The 13,468-nt window shown below is 30.6% G+C and overlaps 1 protein-coding gene across 1 annotated transcript; it reads right to left on the bottom strand.

Moving 5' to 3' along the window:
• Positions 1-913: 913 nt before the first annotated feature.
• Positions 914-3,562, bottom strand: LOC127903654 (TPD1 protein homolog 1-like). The gene is made up of 3 exons (XM_052443989.1): positions 3,467-3,562; positions 3,136-3,231; positions 914-1,231 (listed from the first exon to the last, which is right to left on the bottom strand). The coding sequence occupies exons 1-3, from the start codon at positions 3,534-3,536 to the stop codon at positions 924-926; spliced, it is 474 nt and encodes a 157-aa protein (XP_052299949.1). The 5' UTR covers positions 3,537-3,562; the 3' UTR covers positions 914-923.
• Positions 3,563-13,468: the final 9,906 nt, after the last annotated feature.

The following is a 13,468-nucleotide window of genomic DNA, read 5'->3' as shown; positions in this document are numbered from 1 at the left end:
GAAGAATAGTTCAACACAAAATCTGAAAATAGAGTTTGACATAGAACACCCTTGGGTAACACATTAAATTGTGATCAACCGCCAAAGGCATTTGTAAGAACCATTTGAATCAAGCAGTGCGGGGATGCAAGAGGTTCTTGACATCTTATACTAACGCCAAGATTCAAAATGTTCTCTTTGCTCTGCTTAATTCATCTCTTAACTCTCTTATCTCACGATTATATATTTTCTATATCCTACATTTCTCTATGAATGACCGAAAATTAAAATTCCCAAGAAAGGTTCTTGAGGCTATTTGAAGATTTTATAGGGTATATAAAATAAAAATCTAATGTTTGAAATTCAATAATGGTTTTATTAAGAAAATGGTTTAGATCAAAGTTTGATATTAAAAAAATAAAAAATTCAGATTATTTGCACCAGTATAGGAAAAGAGTGAATCGCGTTGGAGATTTTATACAGAAATAAGCAATTTCTTCTCGTATTGCTTGCTCTACTGTATATTTTATAAGAATGTTAATACAGGAATTGATATCGATTATAGTCATGATCTATCATAAGTCTCTGGTTTTTCGCAACTGAATGAACTGATCATAATTCATCAAACAATTATCTTGTTCAAATATTTTAGGATTTTCATTTAATTTTATGTAGATTAAGCCAAATATAAGCCATTATTCAAATGAAATGGAACTGAGAAATAGAAATAAGATAACATTGCAATTTAGATAATATGGAACTGAGAAATAAAATAATATGACAATTTTTTAATTTCTAATTTACCTACTTTTGCAAATAGAATAAGAACACAATAATGTGGCATGTAGGCCAAAATTTTATTAGTTTCAATCACTCTATTCCACAAAATATTGCAGACTTGTCACAGCAAAGAAAACTGAACATAACTTCATGATTTGATTGCATCATACGCACTCAACTGAAGCAACTGAGAATTTGTACATGAAGTTGGTACTGTATTCGAACAAGACCGCAGCTCGAAACTTTAATGGTTGATTGTTGTTGATGATACAAATATTTGAGTTTTTGGAATGCATAAGAATTTTAGGATCAATGACGTTTTCATGGCTGAATCCTGCACAATTTAGGTGAATTTCGGCAATATCACATCTTGTGGGACAAATGTTGCGTACTTCCACTATAAAAGTTGGAAGTCCACCTCGTCCAGGAAGTTGGCTTTGGGAAATCTGAATATCGCCTACTGAACAGTTTCCTGTAAATGAAGAATATGAACTTTGAGATTCAAAATATACTAATTCAAAAGGAGTCATACTCCCAATATAGGAGTTGCCTCGCCTTAAACTGTAAATTTTTAGGCTCGGCAACGGCTTTTTTAGCCATAAATCAACCTCAGTCAGCGACAAAATAAAATGCTGTATATATATAAATTTCTTCTCTAATAAAAATATCTTTACTTAAAGTGAGGATGCGATTAAAATATGAAATAAGTTCATATTTTAATATATTGAAGAATTTTAATTTTTTTTTTTGTCTGTAAGTGTATTAAAATCTATATCTAATTTTTTTAATTTATTAGTGACATCCTCACTATGCTAAAATGAGGATGTCCTCATTAGAAAATTATTCCATAGAAATTATTTTTTTATAGCAATCTACAAAACCATTTTTAATAATCAATAAATTCACATTCTAATAATCAACCTCAGTTCGCAACAAAAAATAATTCCCTCTCATGCAGGCACCATTATTTTTTTTTTCATGCGGATGCACTATAAAGCCATATGGTTTAATAGAGTCAGTATTTAATTAACTATAAAGTTATATGGCTTAATAGCGTGTCCACAAGAAAAAAAAATGAGGGCGCCTGCATAAAAAAAATGAGGGCGCCGTCATGAAAAAAATAAGGGTGCCAGCATATATGTACACACACACACACACACGTATATAGAGAGAGAGGAACAACTATATATCAGTAGTTTTTTTGTCTAGAATTTTAAAGTGTGAGAAAATCAGGGAAAAATTTAAAACCGTGGGGTTTAAAAAGTTTAAAATTTAAAGCACATAATTTATGTGTTTTTTTGAATTTTCCCGTATTTTAAAATCCTAGACCAAAAAACTAGTCTATATATATATAGTTTTTTTTTATTTTTTGTATAGCAGTCTATAAAATCTTTTAATAATATCACAAAGTCATTTTAAACTGAAAAAAAAAATTAGAAAAAAAATTAGTAAGTATTTAAAAGTTAATATGACAATAATAACAACATTAAACGAAAACAATACAAAAGAAAAAGAATCGAAAAACAGTACGGGAAAGAGGAGGATGCCGGCAATCATATGAAGTTTTTGTGATGCCATCTTTAATTTTTGCTACAAATTCTTACAATGCCAGCTTTTGCAATGATGATGCTTAATTTGTTTGTTCGGTTATTTTATGAAACCTTATTATTCCATTTGTCAGTTGGTTTTTCTTGTTTTCTCTTTTGTTCTCTAGTTTTTCTATTTTTCTTTGTTTTTAATGAAGATAGTTAGGGGAAGCATGTGGCTTTTTTATAGATAGGGTGGAATTGCTTTGTCCCAAAAAAAAAAAAAAAAAGAAAAAATGAACTGAATTGAAAATTTACCAATTCTATGCATATTTTGCTACTATCCTTCTCAATTTACATATTACATTTTATGTTAGGAAAAAGGACATATCCTAAGATTTGGTGAAATAATCACAAAGGCTACCAAGTTTTTAATAAGGGACACCAAGATCCCTTTTTTATTATAATACCCTTTGACTCTATAAACCTAAAAAAGTTACGACTCCTTCTTGTGCCAAAGTCAATTCAATGTCCATCGGTTAACGAATGTCCATTTGCGAATCTAGTCTTAAAATCTATTTACATTGCGTGAAGGTTTGGTTTTGTAGTTGTAGCTGTTTCCGTTTATGAAAAATTATAATAATCACTATCAAACAATATATACAAATGTACAAAATCAGTACATTTATATAATGTACTGATTTAACTTAGGATCATAAACTTAATTATTAAAACCCAAAAAACTATTAAGTTATATGATTTAATAATATAGCTTTTCAAATTTTAATTAACTTTAGAATCCTATACATTTATATATACATATAGATAGAATTATAAGTATATGACTCACCAGCATTTAAAAGTTTATGAGGCAAAATAGGCAAGGTAATATTTTGAAATGAAATTAAGGCTTCTGAATCAATTGAAGATTCGTTGTACTGTAGGCCTGAAACAAAAAGTTTAGGAAGAATAAGGTCACAACAACAACAAAGAAGAAAATAACAATAAGATTGTTATGCACTGCAAACCAAAATTCACATCTGTATGAGAATTTAAAATATTTAAGACAAGATTGTAAGTCAAAATTCACATCTGCATACGATTAAAACAGTTAAGTATGTAAAAATTATTTTAAAAAAATAACACTAAGAAAACATAATTAAGTGAAACAGAGTACATACCGCAAATAATTTCAAGAGAGAGAGCGAGAAAGAGGATGAGGGCAACCGTTTGAAACTTTTGTGATGCCATTTTTAATTTTTTTTGCTACAAATTCTTACAATGCATGCAGATTAAGGGAGCAAATCTGGTTATTTATATAGCCGCACATGCCACAAATCAATTAATGCAATTAATTAAAATAACGTAAATAATAATTGGCTATTTACGGGTATTTTCATAACCGAAATTGATGTGCATGTTTTGGGAAAAAATTTTTATTTTCCTTAATAATTAGATTCTCGATAGTCAATAATTATGATCGATGATTTGAAGAAAGAATGTCACGGAGCAGGTAACAGAAGTGGTTGATAAGGTAAATAAACAATAAATATCATTCTAGTATCGGAACAAGACAATGCGATTAGGTTACACTCTATTGAAGTGCGATTATATATAGTTCTAATCCGAACGACTCAATGAGATTTTGATTACCCGTTAAGCGAGATTAGATGATATCCTAAATTAAATGGCTCTATAAGAAAGATTTTTATAGCTAATCCTAAAGGCTAAAGAGAATTATAAAGAGGGATTTTTTATTAATCAAAAAAAAGTTGTGAAAATAAAAATAAGACCACTCTACTTATAATTAAATAAACCTACATCACTAAGTTAACTTAAAGAAGAAATTATATCACAGTTATAATGGAAATAAAAGACTAAAACACATAGACTCTTAATAAAATTTTAAAAATTACCCAAAACCCTAATTTTATTTATTTAGACTTCATTCAAACTTTTCTAATAAAACTTTCAATATAAGTAAGAAAGTCGCCTAGTGTCATGCACCGCTTGTGCTTTAAGAAGCATACGTGCCTTATTAATTAAGAGGCAATCAGGTACCTACTTCATAAAAACAAGCACATGCATGCTTACCGTTTCATCTGCATCCTTCACCACCTTATTGACATTCTTGCCTCATCAATTTCACATGCTAGCTTCACTTGGTTTATATATAAAGTTTAAGGAATTTGAAAGCAATCTGTCTATATTTCATTTTGAAAAGCCGAGATAAAAACAGAGATCAAAGAAAGAGATGAGCGTAGAAGAGAGAAAAAGAAAAGAAAAAGAAAGAATAAATGAAATAAAAGAAAACAGAGGAGATGGGAGTGAAGAAAAATAGAAAAAAAGAAAGGGAAAAGGGTGAAAGGAATTAAGAAGCCCATAGTGGAAAAGAAGTTGAAAAGCAAAATTAAGAGGAAACATTACAAGAAACGGAATTGAGTAGTTAGATTAATATTCAGTGAATTAGTCGGTAAGATTTATGAAGTTTGAGCAATTATGTTACAGTTTTCATGATATGCATCAGTTTTCATATCAGTTCTAACAATTAATTTTTTAATCTTGTATTTTAGGATTTTTCAAGAACCCATAACGAACTCCGGAGTGAATCAAGATATGTCAGTAGATACTATTATTAATATTAAGTATTCTGCGAAACATTTATGTTTGATAGTATGATTTAATATCATGTTATGATTATATGTATACATATTATATGTTTCATTGAGTCATGGAATGTCATTGTCAGTTACCATATGTGTAACATTCCCCATAGACTCTGCGCATGCATATTGAGAATTAAATTACTCGGCCACTATGATGCAATTAAATTCTGCTTGGTAATAAGAGGTTTCTCCCCCGCTCTACCCATGCAACGATGATATTAGCGAGTATTGAGAGTTAAATTCCTTGCATACTATTTAGTGCAGTTTTATCATGGATGTTTGTATGATTTCATGTTTGCTTATGTAAATATGTTCAGTATGGAATTATGTTATACAATTATGCATAAGCAATAGTGCACTACTTTCTTTTTGTATATAATTCACTACTAGAAAAATGAGTTTTACTGACACCAATTTAGTGTCGGTAATTACTTTTGCTGACACTTATTAATTGTGTTAGTGTCAGTGATTTTTGTGTCAGTAAGTCCTGTGACTATAGTTCACCAAAATAATGATATCATAGTATTAATATTTAATAATACTATTTATATGTCAATAATTTGTATTACTACGGTATCATTAAAATAATAACACAATGATTTTAATATTTAACAATACTATTTACATGTCAGTGATTTATATATTAGTATTTAGTGATGTTATGCTGCATTTGGTTAATAGTGTATTTTTATTTTAATTATATTTTTCCTTTTTATTTTACAATTAAAAAAACTAAAAATATATTAAATATATTGAATCTTACAACACAATTCACATAATAAACATCGCAAACACATCACTTAAATTAACAAAGTACAAAATCAAGTTTCAAAAACCTTAACCAACAAGAATATGCTCAATAATGTCATTGAATATCCATATGTGGCTTCATTTGTTTTCCCACCTACAAGTACATTAAATCAATTAGTACACCACAAAAAAATAAGTCTTGAAATTTAAAAGCAAAAATAATCATAAATTAGTCATACGTTACCTCACGATTACAGGTTGTAATTAACTTGACAACATACGTAGCCCATTGATCACGAAGTCATGAGAGCTCTTTCATGGTGTATTCATCAATTCCCTTGAACTTTAATTTTAAAATAGCAAGTTATTTACCAAAAACAAATTGTAAACTACTTAATTATCATTCATTTAATATATCCACGTGATAGCAATTCAAAACACTTTATGCACTTTAAATGAGCTCCAACAATATTACTCTTTTATCCAAAATTATACAGGAAGACTCTTAATATCTTGAAGACCGTGCTAATAAAAAAAAAGATATTTCAACGAGTGTTGATCTACATTATTATATGAATTACTATTGTTTACTCAACTTATATAATAATCTTTGAAGCCGAAGCAACTTGTGAACACCAACACTAACCACTTTAATGCAAATATGGATGTAGATACAAAGCCTCAATCCCTATGCCTACTATACAACTCCTCATATGAAATATATATATATATAAATTAGTATTGCCTTTGTAAATTAAAATTATTTACGGAAAGGATAGCTAATCATTATTTTACACCATCCATTTTAAAATCACAAAGGTAAATTTCATTATCCATTTATTATTCTACTGGAATGTAATTTCAATAAGCCAAATTCATATAAAACAATATAGATATAGATTCAAGTAGAAACCATAAGCCTTTCCTCAAGCTCTTTAACTCTATATTCCTTGGCTCCTCATAGGTAGAAATGGGCTGCCAGAAATGAAGTGCCAAGATTCATTCAAGCATTTTATCAAACAATTGGAGGGCAAAAAAAATTCGAAGACAATGAACAATATGGCAACATGCATGTGATTACCTACATTCAAGAACAAAAAAAAAAGAAGAGGAATAAAGATAAAGATAGAAGATTGGTCTAATTATCACTCATGTCCTATATAACATGTACACATTACAAGTCATCTCACTGCTAAGTCAGTTACGAATTGTCACTCATTTGTAAGCCATATTGTTAGTGTCTAACATATGAACATAACCAAGTACTCATTTGCTTCACATTACACAGAACATCTTCAAGAGACTTAAATAACCCATGCATGAAACAACTACCAATCAACCTACTCTTCACATGTTGAGGAAAAAAGATAACAGATTTTGCATTACACAAATCAAAAGAGCAATTCAATTCATGTACTTATAAAATTTTAAAATCAAAACACTGTCAAGCACTTATATATTTTAGTCCATAAACATTCACCTACAAACTCCATTTTGCAGCAACTAGCATATGGACTTCCTTCACCAGCAACAAGCATATCTTATAAATGAATAATGAATGGACAAGAAAATCATTTGCGGCTTGCTTTTAACTTGTGAACAATTCACTGCTTAACTGCAGGTAATAAGACAAATCAGTTATTTATTTAGTAACAAGGTTAAGAGTAGATTTTTACTAAACCAGTTGAAATATATATTAATTCCATACTTCCAATCAAAAACAAGGGTAAAAAGGCATGGTAGGTCATGAAGAAATGAACTTACGGGAGCAATAATAACAAATTTGGCTTTATTTTGTAAGCATCATAAACTTGGAAATAGAGAAATTAAAGATGTTAGAGTCATTAAAAAAAAACATGAAAAGCATAGGCATAAGGGTTCCTGTTAGCAAGGACTTGGGGATAATCTTTACAAAATATGTATTTTTTAACATATAATGCTATGTTTAAGCCCATGATTCAAATTAAGAACTAAATTTCAATGACAATTTCACTATATATACAACTCAAATTTTCTAGCATTGAAAACTACATAACTTGAAAAATTGTAATCAAATTCTCTTTATTTTTTTCCTTTTATAGAAATCCAACAAAAACTAGAAGTAACAAGTCTCTCACCACATCAACTTCTTACGGCGAATCAAGCGCGATTCAAGCACCATATATAATAGATGAACTGCCTCTCTTGGCAGAATCATTGCCCATGAAATCTAATCCCAAATACATTGTCGCCCAAAATAGTGACACACCTGGTTTCATCAACTGTGATCTTTGAACAATAGCAAGTGTTTTCTTTAGTGTGTGAAATGGCGAATTATAGTGTGGCTAGGGTTTGTTTGGCACGACAATAAGTTATAGTGGATGTCTTAATTTCAAGCAGCTAGGGTTTGGGTATTATCTAACGGCAAGGGTTTGGGTTTCCTGGGTTATGAAGAGTTTATTGGTGGCAGAGAGTGTCGGTGGTGAGTGAGTGAAGATTTGGGTCTTGATTTGTGGGTGGGTTTTGGATATTTTCAGCAGCTACGGTTTGGATTGTGTTGACAGGTAAGCAGAAGTTTCGATTTAGGACTAACTTCAACTCTGGTGCAGTAAAGAGAGATGACTCTGACTGAACGGCGAGCCAGCGCCCATGAGCTAGGTCTGTCACAGAGAGAGAGAGAAAGAGAAATGCTTGTACTTTGGACTACCGGTGAATAAAAATATGGAAAAATAAGAAAAAAAATAAATTCAAATTACAATTAAATAAAAGAAAAAAGATATAGAAGACAAAACCCATTAGCATCACACTATTGGTAGAATTTCTCAACATCTGAAACAACCCAAAAAATTAAATAAGAAAATTAATCATAAGCTAAATTAAAACAAATCCATCAATTAAATTGACGAAAAATAAAATATTAAGTCATTACCAACTGACAACCCCCTTAGTTCTTTCTCCAAACTTAACTTGTGAGGGAGAACGAGATTACTTGAGTATGCAACTTATTGTAGCCACTTCATCCCTTGTTGATGGTTTTTACTTGCTTGCCCAGTAGAGGCACTAGATGTTTAGTTGGAGAAAAAGCCCCTTCTACAACAAGCAATTAGGGTTTTGGTTCGTTTTTCAATTTGGGAAAATGGAAAAAAAGAAACAAAGTTTTAATTTTTCATTATCTATTTGGATTAATTGAACTTAATTTGTAACTAGACAACAGAAAACAGAAAAGATTGAGAAGAGGAAAACGAAAGAAAAAGAGAAAGATAAAGGCAAGGTAGCAATGTAGTTTAGGAACGATAGCTAGATGGGGAAAATTGCTTAAGTGTAGGTTTTGTGCTGTAGCTATTTATAATTTTTGTTTGTAAATATTATCAAATATTGTTTTGGGCTTGATGCAATAGGGTTTGATGGTTTGTGCTCTAAATGTTAAAGTTTTAAACCTTAGAGGTCTTAAATTCGAGTCGGAACTAAAACAAGTTTTAATATTTTTTTAATCTCTAATACTTTAGTATCAGTAATCTTTGATGTTTAATTTACTGACACACTAGTATCAATAACTTTTGATACCTATTTGTCAAAAGCGGAAAATGGTGCATATATACATAATTACTGACACTTTTTGTAAAGTGTCCGTAACTAAGTGTCAGTGAAAGTCATTTTTGTAGTAGTGATTATATCCACTCACTGAGTTGCAAGGTCACTATTTTCTTATTTACCACATCTCTCCAGGTTTTCACAGGATTTTGTGTAGTTCAGTTTCTAATCAATTGAGGTTGGGCCACAAGACGCATTGCTTCATTACTTGCATTTTGAGCAAGTTAATTTATGTTTATATATATATATATATATATATATATATATATATATATATATATATATATTTATTGTGTATGTATGTATAATGAGATGTGAATTGTGCAAGTTTTGAATATATTTTTGGATGAGGTACATATATTATTATATGATTATGGTATAGGCATGAGGTCAATTTTATATATTCATGAATTAAGTTTATATCATGAGTTTTAGATATTAGATCACATGATTTGACTCGAATCCGACGAATGGGTCGGGGCTGGTTGTGTCCTATAGAATGTGTATAGTACTTTCCGGAGGTTATAACTTGGCTTATAGGTATCCTTTTTGGGCATATAATATATCGTCTCGATACTTGCGACTTTTTTCCCTATGCTCAAGCTAGAAATTTTGCTTATATTCTATTGTTTTTCAGTTTTAAGTTATTTTCTTATTTTTGTTGTTATTTTCAAGATTTTTATCTTTTTTTAGATATCAAATTTGGATGTTGTTTGTATTTTTTCCTTGTTTTGATTAGGTATTTTTATTATGAAATAATATTTCAAATTTATTTATTTTGGTAAATTCATGATATCTAGGGTTAGTATAAAAAGGCTCTAAAATTTTAGTCTTATTCATTTAGACTTTTCTAATAAAACTTTCATTATTTAGAAACCTAATTTCTTTTACCAATCAATCTTTTATGTTTTTGCAGCGTCATTGTCTCCCACTTTTAAAAGAAAATTGTACTTGAGTTTATCTAGAGGATATAACTTATAATAGAGCATCGATGTATCTTGGAGCTTGAACTAATAACCTTGCTCATCAATTATGCTCGAAACTCGAAATACTCCACTCCATGTTTCATCTTTTTCTTGCACTTATGAATAACTTTTTGAGGAGATGAGAGAAGATGAAGCCTTGTGCGAAAGATTCACTTCTAAGCCTCTCAAGTTTTTTGCCAAATCTCAGTCTTGTCACCAATTAACTTTATCTTTATAGCCAAAAATCTTCTTCAAGAATAACATTTATGTCTTCAACATGGATAGGCATAAACATGTCAATCATTGCTAGGGTCTCTTCAACTTAATTTTACTGCACAAACTCAATCATATTATTAGACTCAATGCTCAAATCAAGAGTAGGTTATACCTCCTTTTTTAAAATTTCACATAGATGAACAATATCATCATCTTCTACTTTCATTGGTGTAAAAGGAGATGGTTCGACATCATTATGACGAACTAAATGTTCTTCAATCAATTGTCATATATCAAACCATTCTTTAATTTCATCTAGTCCATGTCGAATTCTTAATTCTTGTAATTATTCCAAAAAATTTAAAGCGTCACATGTCAACCTAAATAATGCATGAGAGACAACAACTTTCAGAGAGACAGTTTGAAGAAAATCATCCATTATGCAAACCCAATAAAAAATATCATCCAGATTACCATCAAAATTTAGGATATTTTCAAATTGAAGCACCCAATATGAACCCTGATGCTTTATATTTGTCATTTTTTTCTCTCAAATAAAAATACAACCGATGGCAAAACTGTAAATAACCTTACTTTTAAGGGTTTGGTGTTGCTGGCGGCTGGTGGCCATGAAAGGGACCAGAGGGAATCAGATCTAGACGGCAGCTGGGAGCAAGTTGATATGAGTGGTGACAATCAACTCGTAGCCGCAACAGTTGGTCGAAACATTAAAGTTGGGCCGCAACTTTGGTTTGATTGCAACCATTCCAGCGATTTTTGGACTCAACACTATGTGGCCAGGGGTAAGTTTGATGATGGGTGTGAGGTTAAATCACAATTACAATGAAAATAAAAGAGTAAAATATATATCATAATATCTTAAATCAAAAAAAAAATCAAAAAAAAATTTTAAAATCTTAAAATAATGTCTTATATTAGAATGTCAAGGATTTTTGTTTTTTAATAACGGAATGTTTCATAACTGCTACGAATGAAGAAAGATTATATTCTCTTTTTTTTCCTTAAATTTTAAGATCATCAAATAGGAATCTTGACAGTATAAAGTAATGAAACGAAGTAATAATTCAAAATTGGGTGGGGGCTATTGCAGCCTAAAGAAAAAAAAACATTAATTAGCACCCACGTTTCAATTTTAATAATAAAAACAACAGAGTACGACAATTTTTCTTTGAATAGATCACTAACGACCTTTATTAATACTAAAAACAACAAAAATTATTGAAGGTCGAATCCAAAATCTGAGTGTTAAGAAGGCTGTTCTTTCCAACTGCAGCTAGAACATTTTTTTTTAAAATTTCAAACCATTTTATTGGTAGGGAGTTAGGCAAGACCCCTACCCATCATTTAGAATAAGTAATGAAATTTTTCTACTTAATTTATTCACGATTTTTTATCTGATATTGCTATTCATGTCAATTTAATGTTTACTAAAAATTCTATGATATTAGTATAAGATACCAATATAAAAAATGAGAGTTTTCAACTCTTGAATTAAAAAAAAAATCTCCAATTAATTTAATTTAATTGATAAGTAATTAAGTAAACTGTAATATTCGTGCTGTAGGTTATATCTTGACACTATAAAATAATTCTTATCAAAGACTATTTTTTACAAATATGAAAGCACACATAGCCAAATTAATTTAGATGTGTGCACGATGAAAATAAATTTATACATAATGATGTCATAAGATTGTTCAAATTAAATATGTTGCATAAGATCTCGCTTTATTTAACAAAAAAAAAATTGTCAACAACCTAGGCTCTCCCATCTCATTCCCCTTCGACAGCGCGAGATAAGGAAAACGGGATATCAAGCGGGAAGGCTGTGAGGGTTCAGTCAAGTCAAAGTAGTCGCAGGAAGCATAGGAAGCAGCAGTAAGAGCAAGAGCAGTCCGTAAAGAAGTGAAGCCTTTGAATGTTGAATGGGAACTGTTGTGCGCGGAATGCGGAATCAAGCGCACCAAATAATTATAGAAAAATAAATGACACAAGAATTACGTGGTTCAGTAATTAAACCTACATCCACATAGGCAAGAAAAAATAATTGTTTATTTAACAATTAATAGAGTACAATATTTGAGTAACGAATCTTACTTCCCAGAAACCCAAATATACCCAGTACTTTCACACTCTACAGGAAAAATAAATTCCCCAGACACACTTCTCTCACTTCTCTCAAAAGCTTAGAAACTTATAAGCTTAACAATTTTTTTGGGATGCAAAAGAATGGAAGAAGTGCCATCTATTTATAGGGAAAACAATTGCACTATTGCACCAACCCCTTTACTATTCCACCTAACCTAAGCAAATTGTCAATGGTGTTCATTTGGCAAATTTGACAAATTTGTCAACTTTCCATTTTTTTCTTCAAATGTTTGGTAGCTCTTTGAAAAATTGCATACTTTCTTGAATTTGCATGCCACGTGCATGTTTTTTCAACAATTCTCCACCTCGGCGAAATTTGTCTAAATCTGAGCCGACTACCAATGAACCATCATCCCCAAAAGTGGCTGCATCTCTGTGACTGCCTATGTACCCAAAATTTGGGATCAAGCCAACCGTAGTTCAAAATTTCCAAAGGACATAACTTAACACAATCAAAGGATTTGAATTAATTTCAAGTAATGTTGAAACTTAACTCTAGAAACTACCTTCGTCAACATATTTGATGGATTATCTTTGGTATCAATCTTTCTCAACAACACAACACCGCTCTCGATAATCTCTCTCACATAATGATATTTCACATCTATGTGCTTCGTCCGAGCGTGATATGTTTGATTCTTCGCAAGGAATATCGCACTTTGATTATCACATAAGACCGCAATGTTCTCTTGGATGACTCCTAAATCACCTAACAAGCCTTTCAACCAAATAGCTTCTTTTACAACTTCAGTTGCTGCCATATACTTTGCTTCTGTAGTGGACAGAGCAATTTTCGATTGTAGAATCGACCTCCAGCTAACCAGACCTCCACCCAATGTGAATACGT

The sequence above is a fragment of the Citrus sinensis genome, chromosome 7 (genome assembly GCF_022201045.2).
Source record: "Citrus sinensis cultivar Valencia sweet orange chromosome 7, DVS_A1.0, whole genome shotgun sequence".
Taxonomy (NCBI): domain Eukaryota; kingdom Viridiplantae; phylum Streptophyta; class Magnoliopsida; order Sapindales; family Rutaceae; genus Citrus; species Citrus sinensis.
The sequence above is the reverse complement of the archived record's forward strand: the minus strand, read 5'-3'. Positions and strand labels throughout refer to the sequence as shown.